The sequence below is a fragment of the Rhinopithecus roxellana genome, chromosome 10 (genome assembly GCF_007565055.1).
Source record: "Rhinopithecus roxellana isolate Shanxi Qingling chromosome 10, ASM756505v1, whole genome shotgun sequence".
Classification (NCBI taxonomy): Eukaryota; Metazoa; Chordata; class Mammalia; order Primates; family Cercopithecidae; genus Rhinopithecus; species Rhinopithecus roxellana.
Genome location: NC_044558.1, coordinates 34,475,135 through 34,494,587, shown reverse-complemented (window position 1 = coordinate 34,494,587; position 19,453 = coordinate 34,475,135). Strand labels below are relative to the sequence as shown.

The window sequence follows — 19,453 nt, the reverse complement described above, 5'->3', positions numbered from 1 at the left end:
GTATGTAAGCACATCAAATACTCCTGAAACAGTGAGTGGAGGTTTAGGTCAGAGATTGGAAGGAATGCTGGAAATGTCTTTAATAAATAGGTCTTTTCTGCCATCTAGTGGGCAAAATAGAAATAGACAGTTGAGTGTATTTTAATAGAATATGATGTAGCAATGGTCAGTAAACAATATGCGTATGTTAATTGTTCATAAATTATGAAGATAATCATGATTATGTTTAATAAGAATATTTCATAGATTTTAATAACCAAAATTAGTTGAGGCAATACATCCTATTGTTTGAGAGAATATGGATTTTGGAATCTACCTGTGTTCTTATTTCATCTCTACCTCAGAGCTGCTGTGTAACCTTAGGCAAGTTATATAACCTTCCTAAGACTCAGTTAAAAGTAGCAACAACTTCATGGGTGGTTGTGAATACTAAAAGAACTAAGCCATATAAAATGCTTTTCAGTGTGTTTGCCGCTATAGCTCATCTATGTTATCGGTTACTGAGCATTTTTAGAGTGTGGTAGGCACCATGGTAAGTGGCACCCTTCTTATTATTCTGATATTTCTGTTGAAGAAGCTGAAACTCAGAGAGGACACGTCATTTGCCATTGGTTGCACTATTGCAAAATTACCAAATGGCAGAATCAGAATCTGAAACTCTCTATAGAATTCATGTTCTTAGCCATGTTTGACGTTGCTCTCAATAAAGGCAATTTGATTGTAATGGTAAAAAGAGACAAAATGCCAATTTAAACACTATTATTACTGAAATCAAACTGAACTGTTTTGATGTATTGAGGTCTGTGCCACAAATGGCTGATCTGAATTGTTTCATTTAAGTTTTGATTATATACAGTGATAATTATCTAAGACATAAAGCACAACTGCATGAAATATCTGTTCAATATTTAATATCTGTTCAGTGTCAGAACTTTGGATCTGAAAGAGTATCTTATAGACAATATAGATGAATTTACTCTATTTTCAAAGAAAAATCTTTTAGTAGACTTTTAAATGAATGAAGAATACATATGTGAATATGCAAAGTACAAATAGTTCAACTCTAACAAGTTTATAATCGTTTTCTGCTTCAACCATTAGATTAACAGCAGAAAACACAAAACATGGAGTGTTAGTGAAGCAACTATTAACTTTTATTGGTAATTGACCGGTTTTGCTATGGAAAGAAAAAAGACATAATGGGAAATTACTGAAGATAACTAATTTTTCTTCATATTCTCATTTCATATTTCCTTTCATATTCTTAAAATATTTAAAAACCACCATGTAAGTAGAAAATCCCCATGTACTTAAAATCTCCATGTAAAGGACTGATAAACTTGCTTACTCATAATTATTTATTTCCTAAAAATAGATGTTTATTTATGCTTAAGAACATATTATTTCCTGATTTAAATAACCTGGCTGCATAAATATCATTGTAATATATTGAAACAGTAAATTCCATAAAAAATAATTTTTCTGAAATATTATTTTGTAGCTGATTCTATTATGTTTATTTTTAAACAGCTTGAAATAATGCTGGAGCCCAAGGTCTGGAGAGAAGCTGCTACTCAAGTATTCTTTGCCTTAGGTCTGGGATTTGGTGGTGTCATTGCCTTTTCAAGCTACAACAAGAGAGACAACAACTGCCACTTTGATGCTGTCCTGGTGTCCTTCATCAATTTTTTCACTTCTGTCCTGGCAACACTGGTGGTGTTTGCAGTTCTGGGCTTCAAAGCAAATGTCATAAATGAGAAATGCATTACGCAGTATGAATATTAATTTCCATTTGCCTTTTTTCTTGTTTAGTTTTTATTTTGTTATTTATAATTTTATTGATACATGATAGCTATACATATTTATGACATACATGTGATAGTTGGACACAAACATATAATGTATAATGGTCAAATTTGGGTAATTGGGATAGTCATCACCTCAAACATTAATCATGTCTTTGTGTGGGGAACATGGCTCATTCATTAGCTTATAATGGCATAGTCATTTACAAACTACACACTAAAGAACTCTTATGTGCTCATTTGTATGTTGTTTTATTTTTCAGAAATTCAGAGATGATCATGAAATTTTTGCAAATGGGAAACATTAGTCAGGATATTATTCCCCATCATATCAACCTTTCAGCTGTTACTGCAGAAGATTATCATTTAGTTTATGATATCATTCAAAAAGTGAAGGAAGAAGAGTTTCCTGCTCTTCATCTCAATTCCTGCCAAATTGAAGAAGAGCTAAATAAAGTTAGTAAGCCATGTTTGAGCAGTAAAATCATTATCACTCAGTTGAAATATGCATTATCCGCAGACTCCCTTCAGGAAAAGGATCTTAAAATGCCCGAGAAAGCTCTTAAAATGCCCAGAGAAGCTCCTGAGCATTGTAAGGCCTTCAGAATTTACATTCTTAATTTTAGAGAATATGTTTCCTTTTTTTTTTTTTTTTTTTTTTTTGAGACGGAGTCTTGCTCTGTCGCCCAGGCTGGAGTGCAGTGGCCGGATCTCGGCTCACTGCAACCTCCGCCTCCCGGGTTCACGCCATTCTCCTGCCTCAGCCTCCCGAGTAGCTGGGACCACAGGCGCCCGCCACCTCGCCCGGCTATTTTTTTGTATTTTTAGTAGAGACGGGGTTTCAACGTGTTAGCCAGGATGGTCTCGATCTCCTGACCTCGTGATCCGCCCGTCTCGGCCTCCCAAAGTGCTGGGATTACAGGCTTGAGCCACCGCACCCGGCCCGAGAATATGTTTCCTTAAATGGCAAAGATTTGCTTTATTTTAAAAAGATATTTCATCGATTGAGCCACAATAATTTAAAATGTGAATACAAAGTGATTTTCATCATAGAATGATGATCAGTCTGAAATCTTTCTTGCTATGATATTCAATACAGAATTAGAATTATGGCTCTGATTTACATATACCTCACATGATTGCTTTGATGCATGAATAATATTTAAAATAGAAATTTTAGTTGTTGTGTTCCACAAGTCATGATCAAGTTTTTTTTTTTTTTTTATTTGTTTGTTTGTTTTTTGTTTTTTTTTTAGCCAGAGTCTTACTCTGTCGCCCAGGCTGGAGTGCAGTGGTGCAATCTTGGCTCACTGTATCCTCTGCCTCCCAGGTTCAAGCAATTCTCCTGGTCGGCCTCCTGGGTAGCTGGGATTACATGCATATACCACCACATCTGGCTAATTTTTGTAATTTTAACAGAGATGGAAGAAGGGGGTTCACCATGTTGGCCAGGCTGGTCTCGAATTCTTGACCTCATGATCTGCCTGCCTTGGCCTCCCAAAGTGCTGGGATTACAGTTGTGAGCCACCGTGCCCGACCGATCAAGTTCTTTTTCTTAGCTATGTTGTATTAAATAAGAAAAAGGTCGCCATCAATACACATCCTTGTATTGGCTGCCACTGTCTCCTGTTTGTCAAAAAGGGAAATATAATGGAGAAATTAGTCACTGTTTGCTTTAAGATAGTTAAATGTACTTGAGACTAACGTAAGGAATCGTGTGTGGATATTATTCATTAAAAACATAAAGCCATCATTAATATAAAAACCTTGAATTTCTTAAGGAAATATTTAATTACGAACGTAGCATTCAAAGTTGTTTTTTTTTTTTTAATTCTCATCTATCTTTCTGAGACGACACAATCGACTTGAAGTTTGGTTATAGGTACAGTTAGATGAAGTAAGTTGTTATTTTGCAACTCAATATTTGTGATATTTATAAAAATAAGCTAACATTAATATTTGCAAGTAATTCAATTTCTTTCTGCCCAATTGGAGTATCTGTCTTTTAATTCATTTTGTTATTAATTTTGTCTGGAAATTCACTCTGTCTCCTGAATTACGAAAAACAGCCCAACTTTTTTTTTTTTTTTTTTAAATCAGGGAGGTAGGAATATCAGAAGTAAAAAATGTAAAGATACAGATTTTTTAAATTAAAAATTGGCTTTTTATGATCTACTTATTCTGTTCACATCCTTTCATTTTGCATTTGCAGTTTTCTCTTAAATCAAAACAAGTTTATTATTCATAGTATATATATATTTTACAACAATTGATTGAGCCACTTTGAGGTAAGGTAAAACCAAATTTTAAAAATCTTTATATATATATGAGCCAGAAATAGTTTTATTTATATATGTATATATATATGTATTTGTATGTCTATGATAATATGTCACTATTCATATTCATAAGCTTTAAAAAAACCAAACATATTATGTATTCTTTAATATAATTTTTCATTCTAGGAGTCTTGTGAAATAGTTAGTGTATACAACACAATCATGTACTCTGTTCAGTAATTATACACAAAATTTCATTATTTGGATCTGCTTGATCTCATTAAATCCTGGTTCTGAGAATGACAACATGATTCATAAGGTTAAGAGCCGATGTGAGCATGTCTATTTCCAGCAGCCCTGGACATTATTCAGAGTTCTTTTCTCCTCATTGTAAATGATATATAGAGCCATTGTTTAATTATTATTCTGTACTAATGTTGCTATTTTGTGTATTTTGCAGGCTGTTCAGGGGACTGGCTTAGCTTTTATTGCCTTTACAGAAGCGATGACACATTTCCCTGCGTCTCCCTTCTGGTCAGTGATGTTTTTCCTCATGCTGGTCAATCTAGGCCTTGGCAGTATGTTTGGAACCATTGAAGGGATTGTCACGCCTATTGTGGACACTTTCAAAGTGAGGAAAGAAATTCTTACTGGTGAGTATTTTTGTATTTGACTTTTTATTGAACAAAACCAGGCCATTTTATTCTTGGTGAAAGTTTAGAGATGAAAACTGGAAAGTCTTACATTTTGAGTTTTATTAATGTCTATTATTACTATTTATTTATGATTGTATACATTGTATACATTTATTTTATTTTAATTGTATAAATTTTTATTGTATATATATTATATAATATGAATGTTTTAATATAAATTATATTTTATCATTTATTAATAAATATTTATTGTTATAATTCATTAATAGTAATGCATTATCAAGAATTACTGACACTAGAATAAAGTCACGGAGTGTTTGTGTATAATTTTGTATTCAAGTCAAATAATCATAAATAGAGCAGTTCAGATGAAATATTCCTATCCAAAAAGTACATAGCTGAAAATGATAAACCTAAATTCAGTTCTCATATACAGCAGCAATAGTGATTTACTAGTAGTTAATGTCTCCAAGTAGAGAAGAAAATAATTTATCAATATGAATGGTAGTTAATAGGTCCAATTTACAAGTGATTATTAAAGTACCAGTTTAATGCATCACACTCTCATTTAAGGGATATAAAGGATATAAAAGAAATTATAAGAGATAAACAAATACATATTAAAAAATCTCCAAAAACAATAACACTAAAACTAAAATCAGATTGCATAGATAAGACTTATAGCATGTAAAATACTGATAGAGAGCATAATGGATTTTACATGTAAGAATTCAAAAGATTCTAAGTCATCTAAATATATGATGGAACTGTCAGAGAAAGAGATGGAAGTTGAATTGGAAAGAGGAAGGGTCTTCTCAAGGGTCAGAGGATAACGTTAGTAAACATACATAAATGGAGATAAAGGCAACAATAAGAAAGCTAACCATACAAGAGTACAGAAACAGTACTGGTAAGTGATGTAAAATAAGATTGGATAAAAATTTTATGGATAACCTTGAATGCTGGACAATGGTGTGCATCTCCCCAAGGCTATTTCTTAGCCATAAAAAATTAACTAAGAATTTATATGTAAATAACTCTCAAATATATACCTTTATCACTTGCTGCTCTGATAAGTGTGTCTGTATGTGTTTGTGCATGTGCTTGTATGTGTGTGTATAAAACAATTTAATTTCAGCAGTTTGTTAATATTGATAGCTGTATATCCACAATTCAGCTGAACAGAAATGAGGAGCTGCTTTATATTATTCAAGAAAGTGATTTCTACTTCTTAATATGAAAATCTATATCCTGCCTGAAATGCAGGCTAAGGTCATTTTTGTATTCTTATCCTTGCTTACCATATCCAAACTGTCCTCTCCTGTAGTAAAGGGCTTACAGGTTAAGGAAAAAGTAACAGTTAAAGGGAAAATCACATAAAGTAGTATTTTCTAACTCCTTCTAGAAGTCTTATTTGGAAAGAGCAAAAGGGAATGTACCTTCTTTCCCACTTCTTATGTTTTGGGATGATACTGATACTTCAAATAGTAGTCATATTTGACCTCAATGAAATGTTACCTCATTTTCTTTGGTAGGTGTGTTTTCTTCTCTTTAATGAAGTAAGATTAGGCAAATGAATTACTCATTATCTTTTTCCCTCACATCTCCAGCAAAACTCTTACTGTCTGTACCACTTATAATGTACTTTTTTTATATTTGCCTCATACTGTGGTGTAATTAGGAGATAGTGAAAGTGACACAGGCTGTTGAGAAAGACAGATTTGGGTGCAAATCGAGACTCTGCTACTTTCAGCTTGAGACTTTAAGCATATTACTTAACGTTCTTCAGGACCATTTCTCTAATCTGTAAAGAAAGCAATACATTGTTCAATTGGGATGTTATAAAACTTAAGTGAGATAATGCAATATTATTTTATACTGTGATAAGCATTTAAATTTAATATGTAGTAGAATCCAAGTAAATGTTACTTTTCTTATTCTACATTATATGTTTACATATGATATTCATTTCTGTAAGATGTAATTCACAGCACCAGTATAGTACTTAAGAGATGGAGGTAATTTCTTCATGTAACACATACTTGCTGAAATTGTTAGGGAACATTCATATGATTGAATCCATGGATGTCTTTTTTCCTTAGCTGCCATTACTACTCTACTTCTTTCAAGTTTACTCACCTCTGCCGAAATGTGGTTGAGGAATGGAATGCAGTCATCTTTTACCTTTGGAGGCTTCTCTGCAAATGAGCACAAACAAACAAAGAGTCTAACAAAAATATGGGAATATTATATGAATTTCAAATCTTCTCTAAGTAGTAGCTGGTCAGGAATTTATGCATCTGTTTCTTAGCTATTACTGGGGAAACTCTTTTTAGATTATTTTTCTTAGATGCTATTTGGATGATCAGATTGCATAACTCCATTATAATTTGTTTCCAAACTAATCTATTCAGGCAAGATAAAGATATAAATATGGATTGTTTTTGAGGTTAGGTGTGATCAGATTTTTTCAGTTATGCTTGAAAAGTAACCATATTTCAATCAATGATATAATATGTATATTTCATAATATTATAAGCCATATTAGTCTCATTATTAAATCAAAAATTTCATCTATATTTCAACACTACAGAACATTATTAAAGGAAGAAATTACCTATGAATATTTGCTGTCTGAAGAAGTCACTTTGCTATTAATTATAGGAATAGAGTATGGAAATTTATACTTTCAAAATTTTCTGTAAATTTTGTCTCATTTATTATTGTACTTGGTAAATGAATAACTTGCTGCACACAAATGTTATATTTATATGGAGTCATTACTTAAATTCACTATATGCATAAACAATGAATAAATTCACTATTCATAAATTCATATCAAATACATATACTTTTCACATCAATCAGGTACACTGATATGAAAAGTATATGTATTTTAACTGATGTGAAGCATCAGAGTAATCTCAAGGGAAAAAGACCTTTGGAGGATTTGTCTAATATTTTTTATAGTCACTGTCTCTAATCACATATATGGACTGAGAGGTAATAAGATCACCAAGCTCATTACAGCCCTATTTACTTTGGTAAATTTACCTTGGTAAATGAATTCAGGGAGATGAATCACTGTCTTAGAATAAATTTTTATGAATGTTGGGACAATACCCAGGCAACCTAATTCCTAGTAGGTTATATACCATGTATCAGGAAAGGTATTGCCTGCTTATATGATGGACATGTTATAAAAGTTTTAAAAGTTTGAATATAATAATTTATAATAAAGTTTAAAGGGCTTGGCTCTGAATAGAGTCTCATTTTTTCATTTGTTTCTTTTGTCTAGTTATCTGTTGTCTTCTGGCATTTTGTATTGGCCTGATATTTGTGCAACGCTCTGGAAATTACTTTGTTACAATGTTTGATGATTATTCTGCTACACTGCCTCTGCTAATTGTAGTCATTTTGGAGAATATTGCTGTATGCTTTGTTTATGGCATAGATAAGTAAGTATATTTGCTTTTATGTATTCATTTTTATCTCTCTTTTGAAAACATCAATTATCAACATTCATTTCATTAAGAAGAGGAAAGAAATGAATAGAAGAAACAATTCTTTTTTTTTTTTTTTTTTTTTTTGAGGCAGAGTCTCGCTCTGTCGCCCAGGCTGGAGTGCAGTGGCCGGATCTCGGCACACTGCGAACTCCGCCTCCCGGGTTCACGCCATTCTCCTGCCTCAGCCTCCGGAGTAGCTGGGACTACAGGCGCCCGCCACCTCGCCCGGCTAGTTTTTTGTATTTTTTTAGTAGAGACGGGGTTTCACTGTGTTAGCCAGGATGGTCTCGATCTCCTGACCTCGTGATCTGCCCGTCTCGGCCTCCCAAAGTGCTGGGATTACAGGCTTGAGCCACCGCGCCCGGCCGAAGAAACAATTCTTTAAAAAAATCAAATCTTTTGCAGGCTCTTATTGATTCGACAGTTTTGGTAAAGTACATTTACCTATTGGGCAAATAGAATTATATAGGATGTAATAGTGTGTAGAATTTTAGAGCTTTGATTTAGTCCTGGTTATCAAAAAGTAGCTTTCAGGATCTAGTAAGTATTGGCAGTGTTCCAAGAACCTTAGGTTCTTTTGAGTTGTTAATCTATATTCCGCAGATGTAGTTGTTATCTACATTTCACAGATAAGGAAAATCAAGCTTAGAGAGATACCCTGTGACTTGCCTGTCACCCACCTGGACAGCGACAGACCTGGGACTCATGTCCATTTCTGTTTAACTCTAAAGCTTATCTCCTAATTATTTTGCTAAACTGATTTATAAGAGGAGTGCATGTGTCATAATGACTTATATAGCAGGACAATATTGGGAAATGATATTTTCCCAGGTGAGATGTATATGTCATTTGATGCACACAAACGTTATATTTATATGGAGTCATTACTTAAATTCGCTATGTGCATAAACAATGAATAAATTCACTATTCATAAATTCATATCAAATACATATACTTTTCACATCAATCAGGTACACTGATATGAAAAGTATATGTATTTTAACTGATGTGAAGCATCAGAGTAATCTCAAGGGAAAAAGACCTTTGGAGGATTTGTCCAATATTTTTTATAGCCACTGTCTCTAATTACATATATGGACTGAGAGGTAATAAGATCACCAAGCTCATTACAGCCCTATGTAAAGTAGCAATGCATGCACCTTAAGTGAAGACCAGAGTCCTTTTAAGCAACATAAAGAATATTGTTGGTATTGAATGAGCTTTGTAACCAAGTTTTATGGTTGCCAAAAGCTCCAGGCCAGGAAGGTTAGGAGAACTTACATTTAATAATCATGTACTGTATAATAATAGTAGTAATAGCTCGTACCATATAATCCAGCAATCATGCTTCTTGGTATTTACCCAAAGGAGTTGAAAACTTATGCCCACTTAAAATTCTGCATGTGGGGGTTTATAGCAACTGTATTCATAATTCCCCAAACTTAGAGGCAACCAAGATATCCTTTAGTAGGTAAATAGATAAACAAACTGTGATACATACAGGCAATGAAATATTATTCAATCCATGAAAAGACACAGAGGGAATTTTAATGCATATTACTTAGTGAAACAAGTCACATATGAAAAGGTTACATACTGTAAGATTCCCCTATATTATTATATGGAAAAGATAAAACTATGGAGACAGTAAAAACATCAGCAATTGACAGGGGTTGGGCCAGATCCAGGGAAGTATAGGCAGAGCACAGAATGTTTAGGGCAGTGGAGCTACTCTGTATGACACTGTAATGGTGGACACATGTCATTATACATTTGTCCAAACCCAGAGAATTTTTGACACAAACAGTGAATTCTAATGTAAACTGTGGGCTCTAGGTAATAATGATGTGTTAACTTATGTAGGTTCATCAGTTGTAACCAATATTCCACTCTCGTGAGAGATGCTGTTAATGGAGGAGGTTATGCGTGTATATTGGTAGGAGCTATGTGGGAAATCTCTCCACTTTCGTTCAGTTCTGCTGTGAACCTAAAATTGCTCTTAAAAAATAAAGTCTGTAATAAAAAAAAATAGTCCGTGTTAACTAACATAAACCATATCTTACAGATGGGAAACTGCCCCTTCTTTTACAGGAGGATACAATATGTTAGCTGTAGAGCCAGTACTGTAACCTTGACCTTCATTTCAAGGCCAGTTTTCTCTAAGTTTTACTAGGCTACTCAAAACTCATAACCTGTACCATGATGGAATTTGATATTGTTATTGGATTGATCTATAAATACATTTGTAGTTTAGATTTCCATTTAGACGGTTAATTATTCATGATAAACTTACTAAAGAATCTCTCTTTTTAATGCTAGTGTTCCTGAATAACACTATTTATAACAACAGAAGAAAAAATACTACTACTAATAGATGCGTCTGTCGATTTTGTACCATATGTGAGGTAGTATGCTAAGCATCCATTGTTTATGGTTCTAGTAATAACCGTCAAAGGTGGGTATTATATTATCCTTTTGGAAAACGCCAAAAATGAAACTTAGAGAGATTAAGATACACATCAAAAGAACACAGAACTGTGATCTGAAATGAGGTCTCTTGGTCTTCAAAGTTCGTATTTTTACTAAAGGGCAGGTATAGAATTCTTACACTGAAGATGTCCTTTAAGATTCTGGAACAACTTGGAAGAAATGAAAAAGGGAGGAGAAACATAGAGATTAAGACTGGGTCGGGCACGGTGGCTCACGCCTGTAATCCCAACACTTTGGGAGGCCAAGGTGGGCAGATCACTTGAGGTCAGGGGTTCGAGACCAGCCTGACCAACATGGTGAAATGCCATCTCTACTAAAAATACAAAAATTAGCCAGGCATGGTGGTGGTCGTCTGTAATCCCAGCTACTTGGGAGGCTGAGGCAGGAGAATCGCTTGAACCCGGGAAGACGAGGTTGCACTGAGTTGAGATTGTGCCACTGTACTCCAGCCTGGGCAACAGGTGAGACTCTGTCTCAAAAAAAAAAAAAAAGAAAGAATGGACTTAAGAGACATGACAATTCATAACAATTGGTTACTATATGTAGACCTTTTTAAAAATTGAGAATGTAAAAAGAAGAGTTCAGAAAATACAACATTGATTAGTTATATTTGATGATATTAAGGAATTATTATTATGCTTTTAATGCTGTGATATTAAGGAATTATTACTTTTACTAATTATTACTAAAAGTAATAGAAAAATTATTAGTAAAAGCAGTAGTTAGTATAATTATTATTTACTAAAAAGTAATTATTACTAAAAGTAATAATTCCTTAATAGCATAGTATTAATAGCATAGTAATAATTCCTTAATATATAATTACTTAATATTTCTTGATAATAATTAAGCAATAATTACTAAAATAAATAATTTCTAAATAATTTCTTTTAGTAATTATTACTTGTATTACTAAAAAAGAGACAATAAATTTTTAATGCACTGAAAATATTTTGTTTATAGAATAGAAAGTTATCAGTAGAAGAATTCAATAATTGGCTTAAGAGAGTTTTCCCTAAATAAAAATTATAGTACTTAACTGTTTTCATTTTACTTTATAGTCATCTTCCAAGAGGAACTTTGATACAATTTAAAATGTCATAGGGTATCCATGGCTAAATCTTTTGTCAGACCATTAATACAATGCACATTTTTAAGGTTTAGCAATATTAAATTAAGGAATAATTAAATACTTTCTTTTTATTCAGGTTTATGGAAGACCTAAAAGATATGCTGGGCTTTGCTCCCAGCAGATATTACTACTATATGTGGAAATACATTTCTCCTCTAATGCTATTATCATTGCTAATAGCTAGTGTTGTGAATATGGGATTAAGTCCTCCTGGCTATAATGCATGGATTGAAGATAAGGTAAATACAAAATAAGGGAATTACATTTTTAAAAGGTACATAAAAAGCTTTTTTAGAGGGCTTTTTCTTTTGTCTCTGTCACAGCATTTTTTTGCTGTTAATGAATAGCATAGCTTTTATGCAAGGATATGAGATTTACATTTGTGTCCTGCCCCAAGCATATATGATTTTAAAAATACATTGTGGATGTTTTTAACACATATGAAACACTGACCTTGTCCTTATTAAAGCAGATATATCCATCTTAACATTGATGAACCAATAATTATTGGGCCTTTGACTCTAGAAAACACATTAATCAAAACCAGAAATGTTTTAATACATGAATTTATTAAGTTGTATCCCAGGCCAGGTGCAGTGGCTCATACCTATAATTCCAACACTTTGGGGGGCCAAAGCAAAAGGATCACTTGAGGCCAGCAGCTTGAGAGCAGCCTGTGCAACGTAAAGAATCCCTGTCTCTACAAAAAATGAAAAAAAATTAGCTGGGCATAGTAGCACTCGTCTATAGTCCTAGCTACTTGGTAGGCTGAGGCTGAAGGATAGCTTGAGCTCAGGAGTGGAAGGTTACAGTAAGCTATGATTACTACTGTACTCTAGCCTGTGTGACAAAGCAAGGCTCTATCAATCAATCAATCAATCAATCAATCAATAAACAAGAATTTTATCCCAGATTTTATGTAATGATGAAAAATATGTATTAGCAAAGTACACAATTTAAATTAGTAAATTTTGAAGTAAAGTTCTGTTATAACATTTATATTAGCAATGGCTATTTCAATTTTTATTCTCAAGCTGAATAATAATGTAATCATTAGGTATATGTCAGCTGCTATAAAATCAAAGTGCTTATTTTCAGAGATACCTGTGACCTTTAACTATCCTGTGGTTAATAATTCTAGACTGAGGCATAAACAAATCTGTTCTCTCACCAAAACCCTTGGGGCCAGATGTGCTTCAAAAGTTTAGTTTTCAGATTTTAGAAAGAGATATGACACATTTAAGAAGTATCTATTGTTTAGTAACAAACCACCCTGAAATTTAATGGCTAAAAGCAACATTGGTGTATTATTTCTTACAGTTCTGTGGCTGAGCTAAGCCGTTGTTCTTCTTTTCTTGCCTGGGCTAACTCAAGCAGTTGCATTCAGCTTGGAGGAGAGCTGGGCTCTCTTTTTGGGTGGTCTTTCATTTATAACGTTTCCAAGCGTTATGGATTCAGGGCAACATTCTAAGAAACAGAAGCAGAAATTGGAAGGTCTTTAAGGCCTAGTCTTGGAATTTGCTGAGCATCATTTCCACCGCTTTCTATTGGTCAAAACAAGTCACTAAGCCAGCCCAGATTCTTTGCTTATAAACCTGAAGCAAGTACAATATTTTATGTATGTGCAAAGAAAGATTACTAATAATTATTATTTTCTTCTTTAACAGGCATCTGAAGAATTTTTGAGCTATCCAACTTGGGGACTGGTCGTCTGTGTCTCTCTGGTTGTCTTTGCAATACTCCCGGTCCCTGTAGTCTTCATTGTTCGTCGCTTCAACCTTATAGATGATAGTTCTGGTAATTTAGCATCCGTGACCTATAAGAGAGGAAGGGTCCTGAAAGAGCCTGTAAACTTAGAGGGCGATGATACAAGCCTCATTCACGGAAAAATATCAAGCGAGATGCCATCTCCAAATTTTGGTAAAAATATTTATCGAAAACAGAGTGGATCCCCAACTCTGGATACTGCTCCCAATGGACGGTACGGAATAGGGTACTTGATGGCAGATATTATGCCAGATATGCCAGAGTCTGATTTGTAGCTGGGGGAAAAGTCAGTGGGTTTTATTTGGTTCATTTTTACCAATGAACATTGGCCCTACTAAGAGAAGCATTAGGCTTCCCTTATCAGAGGGCGATCTCAGGTGTTCCATGGCTGTGATCTTTAATCCTAACAGTATATGTCAGTTCAACTTGAGCATTCTTTTGGATTCTTTGGTTTACATTTGTGCAGAAAGGTTTGCAGACAAATCTTAGGATGGCTGAAGCACATGTATGCCAGGATTTTTTTTAAGTACCTTTGGTGTATTTTCAAGTATTTCTATCTCTTAAAAAAATGGTGTTACCTCAGTTTCTAATAATTTCTGGGTTTAGTAGTGTTGGCAATTAAAAATGGTATACCTTAAAATTTATAAGTTTGCCTTCAGGGTAACTTCCAGTATCACAATGAGCAGTTCTGTAAGTGGGTGCCTCTCAGCACATTTCCATGAATATATTATGCAGATAGGCTGTATTGATTTTGGTAGCATTGATACCTTCTTAGGCAATTAGTTGAAGAAAACTGCAAAATATTTTCTTATGTAATAGCTGTATAGAGCAATAGCATCAAAGCGTAAGAAGGCACTAATGCTGGGATGAAAGATGAGATTCAGAGGTGACTGAGAATCATGTGAGTGATGGCTGTATATTTTATGTAAAATATATGTGTGAAAATGAGCTAGAGTGAGTTACTCAGCACTCTCAAGAATTATGCAGACTCTGCATTTTTCTTATGCCGTGTGCCTAAAAATCTACTTGATATTTATTGTGGTTTCAAGATGATTCATAGTATATTTATACAATATACTTGCAATGCATATAAGTACTTAAAGTACTAATTTGAAAACTTGAAGCAAGATGACATTTTAATTAATCTATTTCTGTTTTGCTTCTGTTTTATGCAAATATAAATCATTTTAAGTGATTGTTAAAATTGTAATGCATTACATTTTAATCTACAAATAAACAAAGTTTAGAAATGTTTGTTTTTCACATTGATTTTCTTTGTATCACCTCAACTGGATTGTCTTTCATTTCAGTCAGCACTTAGGTATTTCATAATAACTAAACATCACATTCCAAGTGGGATTAATTACATTGATTGAATAGAGTTACCACCACTTCAGAGACAAAGGAAAAATAGAATATTATGGTTCAATGGTGTTCTTATGTAGTCTTATGATTCTTGAAAAAGTGCTTATAGCCTCCCAAGAAACCATGTGTACAATTGACTGCTTGCTGTGTCAATATTGTCTGTAAAGTATAAAAGACTATGATTTTTAAATAAAACTGTTGTATATATGAAATTGGATAGAGCAGATTGGATAGGGCACTCACTGAGTGCCCTCTAGTTAAAAATCTTTCATTTATCCTACCACCAGATCAGTTACATGTTAAAAACAGTGACGGAAATAGCAGCAAAATAGGTGAGTAATAAACATGCCGTATCTATTGATTTATTTCAGCCAGTATTCTTGCTCTGCTATAGATAGATGTTAATAAACAGTATCATAGCATTTAAAATATTAATTCCACTGGTGCATAAATTTTTAGTCTTTTAAAATATATTCATAAATATTATGTTTTGTATCCCTTTAAAAATGTTTAATATTTTATAAATAGGCAGTATATGCACATTATACAAAACTAAAAAAATATGACAATTCAGTGTGAAGCAAGTTCTCATCCAGCTTTCTCCTGGCCATCCATTGTCCATCCTTAAAGGCAATCACCATTGCCGGTTTCTTGTGTATCCTTCTGGAAATACAATACATTGCATAAATGACAGCATTCTATATTCTTTTGTCTATGTCTTACTTATTTCTGTGAAAAATTTATTTTGGACAGCATTTTACATATGAATACTCACAAATGTGCTTCATTATTTCAGAGGCTGAAGTAATAAAAATTTTGTTTATTTTTGTGTCCAGGCAATATTTTTATATGGTACCCTAATCTTTATAATACTTAACCTGCCAGACTTTAACTGTAACACATAATGCATTGCCAAATAGCACCATTCTTCTTCTCTCGCTCTCTTGCCATGGGGGCTCTTAAAAAAAAAAAAAGTATATATCTAAGGCATATAACATGCTGTTTTAATGTATATAAATATAGTGAAAGCAAAAAAAAGTATATATGTAAGGTGTACAATATGCTGTTTAGATATACATAAACATAGTTGCAGCGATTAACTTGTCCATCATCTCCCATAGTTGCCTTTTCTGGTGAACCTAAAATCTATTCTTTGAGCAATTTTTTCAGTATTCAATACAATATTATTAACTATTATTTTCATGTTTTACATGAGACCTCTAGAGTTATTCATCTATATAACTTTGAACCTTTTGACCTACTTCTCCCCATTTTCACCTTCTTCCCACTCCTGGTAATCAACTATTCTACTCTCTGACTCTCTGTTTCCATATACTTGGCTTTTTTTTTTTTTTTTTTATGTTTCTACATATAAGTGAGATCATGCTCTATTTCTCTATTTCTTTCTGTGTCTGGCTTACTTCACTTAGCATAATGTCCTCCAAATTTATCCATGCTTTTGCAAATGGTATAATCTTCCATTGTATATATATGTCATAATTTCTTCATTCATCCATTGATCGACACTTAGATTGTTTCCATATCTTGGCTATTATGAATAATGCTGCAATGCATGTGGGAGCACAGATCTTCCATGAGGTGCTGATTTCATTTCCTTTTGATATAATCTACAGTTTGGGTACCTGCCTTGCACTAGGAATTATTTCTGCATCCTTCTATTCGCTGAGTAATATGAACAATGCAGGAATATTATTTTTGAGCTGAAATAGAACTTAAAACCCTTATGATGGTTTCACTTGGCAGATAAGGAAATCTGGCCAAGGAAGTTAAAGAAAAATGGACAAAGTGCTCTTCTTTTTGCTTCCTTCACGCAGTCAGTTCTTCAGCTGTACACGTATTTATTGATTTATTCACTCAGGATCTATTAACTAAAATTCTAACTTATTCTAAGTACTTTATGCAAGACACCATTATAATTAGAGTATAAATGCTATTCATTTTTTTCCATTTCTCTTGTTTGCCAGTGAGACCTGCTACTTGCCTTTTCCCAGGCAATGTAAGATTTAATCAACAAATAGCAGTTTGAAATAGCCTTCTCTATACTGTAAAATTTGAGGCTTTCAAATTTGTATTACTTTCCACTACTTCTATAAACTCTGGCCTAATGTTGCACCTCCATGTGATGTAGCCAAGATTCGTCTGTCTTCAAACAGAAAGGAGACTAGGGACTGAGACAGGAGGGATAATAAATGTTCTGGAGTAGAATAAAAGGATGACGGGGTGGAGCAAGATGGTGGAATAGAAGCCTTCACCTTTTATCTTCCTTGCAGGAACACCAAATTTTAACAACTGCATGTACACAGAAAAGCACGATCACAAGAACAAAAAAATCAGGTGAACATTCATAATACTGGTTTTAACTTCATATTGCTGAAACAGGCATTGAAGAGGTAGGGGACATTCTTGAATTGCTGAAGCCACCTTTTTCCCATTTCCTAATAGAGGGACTGCTGTGCAGGCTGTGCACTTGGGGAAGGGAAAGCACAGTGACTAAGGGACTTTTACGTTTAACTCAGTGCTGCCCTGCCACAGTAGAGAGAAAAGCTGTGCTGGGCTCAGTCAGCACCTGTGCGCAGGGAGAGTATTTGGACCACACATAGCCAGAAGGAAATCTCCCATCCCAGCAGTCAAAACCTGGGTGTCTCAGCAAGCCTCAACAACATGGGCCAAAGTGCTCTGGGGTCCTAGGTAAACTTGAAAGGCAGACTAGGACACAAGGACTGCAATTCCTAGGCAATTCCTACTGCTGGGCTGGGACTAGGATGGACTATGGTGGCACATGACCTAGGGAAACACCAGCCTGGGTGGTTAAGGGAGTAGTGCCTGTGCCACCACTCCCCCAACCCCAGGCAATGTGACTCACAGCAACAAAAATGAGTCCTTCCTTTTGCTTGAGGAGAGATTAAACAGTAAGAAGGACTGTATCTTGCATCTTGTATACCAGCTCAGCCACCGTAGGATAGGGCACAGGGTAGAGCTGTGAGGTCCCCATTCCAGATGCTAGCTCCTGGGTGACATTTCTAGACACATCCTGGGCCAAAAGGGAGCCTCTGCCCTGAAGGAAAAGACCCAGTCCCGTCAGGACTTATCACCTGCTGACTAAAGAGCCCTTGTGCCTTGAATAACCAGTAGTGATACTGAAGTAGTATGCCATGGGCCTTGGGCTCTGAGATGTACTGGCTTCAGATGTGACCCACCACACTCCTAGCTCTAGTGACAATGGTGAAAGACTCCTTCTGTTTAAGTAAATCCGGGAGAAAATAAAGAGGACTTTGTCTTGCACCTTAGGTACCAGCTCAGCCACAATGGGCTAGGGCAACAAGCAGGGTCTTGGGGTCTCTGAGCTGAGGACTAGGCTCTTGGACAGCATTTCTGGACCAGCTCTTGGCCAGAGGGGAGCCCACTTTTCTGAAGGGTGTGTCTCAGTCCTGGCAGCATCCACCACAGCTGACTGAGGAGTACTTGGTCTTTAAGTGAACATCAGTGGTGGTCTGGCAGAGAACCTTATGGGCTGGTGGTGATGGTGGCCACAGAGAGGCTCCTCTGACTGAGGAAAGAGGGGGAAGAGTGGAAAGAATTTTGTCTTGTGCTTTGAGTGCCAGCTTAGCTGCGGAAGAGTAGAACATCAGGTAAATTTTAAAGATTTTTGACTCTAATGTCTGCCTCCCAGACAGCATCTCTGGACCTGTCTGGGACCTGGGAGAACCCACCATCTGAAAGGAAGGACCTGAAAGGAAGGAACTGGTTGGCTTTGCTACCTACCGATTGTGGAGCTGTAGGGCCTTGAATGAACACAGGTGGTAGCCAGGTAGTCATTACAAAGGGCACTGGGTGAGACATAGTGTTGTGCTGGCTTCAGGTCAAACCCAGCATAGTTCTAGCAGTGGTTACCACAGGGGTACTTTCAGTGCCACACTCCCAGTTCCAGGTGGCTCAGTACAAAGAGAGATTTCATTTATTTGAGAGAAATTAAGGGAAGAGAACAAGTGTCTCTCCCTGGTAATCCAGAAAATGCTCCCAGATCTTATTCAAGTCACCAAGTGGTATCTCTGTGAATCTGCAAAACCAAACAAAACAAACAAAACCAAACAAAACAAAACAAAACAGCATTATTGGGCTTCAGGCCCAAGTCCTTTTGAATACCTTGAAAGCCTTCTCAAGAAGGACAGGCACAAACAAGCCCGGATTGCAAAGAGTACAATAAACACCTGACTCGTCAATCCCTGGAAGCATTGACCATCCATAAGCATCAAGATGATTCAGAAACACATGAGCTTGCTAAAGGAAGTAAAAGGCACCAGGGACCAGTCCTAGAGAAAAAGAGATATGTGATCATTCGGACAGAGAATTTTAAATAGTTGTTTTGAGGAAACTCAAAGAAATTCAAGATAACACAAGGAAGAAATTCTGAATTCTATCAGATAAATTTAA

At 35.0% G+C, this 19,453-nt stretch overlaps 1 protein-coding gene across 2 annotated transcripts in view; it reads left to right on the top strand.

Moving 5' to 3' along the window:
- SLC6A15 (solute carrier family 6 member 15) overlaps positions 1–14,882 on the top strand; it is a 55,833-nt gene extending 40,951 nt beyond the window's left edge. For both annotated transcript variants that reach the window (XM_030939060.1, XM_010355537.2), the window contains 6 exons: positions 1,531–1,772; positions 2,069–2,261; positions 4,545–4,737; positions 8,039–8,198; positions 11,946–12,108; positions 13,537–14,882. In XM_030939060.1, the coding sequence (XP_030794920.1) occupies positions 1,531–1,772; positions 2,069–2,261; positions 4,545–4,737; positions 8,039–8,198; positions 11,946–12,108; positions 13,537–13,911 (1,326 nt within the window). In that variant the 3' untranslated portion in view covers positions 13,912–14,882. The remainder of the gene's footprint in view (positions 1–1,530; positions 1,773–2,068; positions 2,262–4,544; positions 4,738–8,038; positions 8,199–11,945; positions 12,109–13,536) is intronic.
- Positions 14,883–19,453: the final 4,571 nt, after the last annotated feature.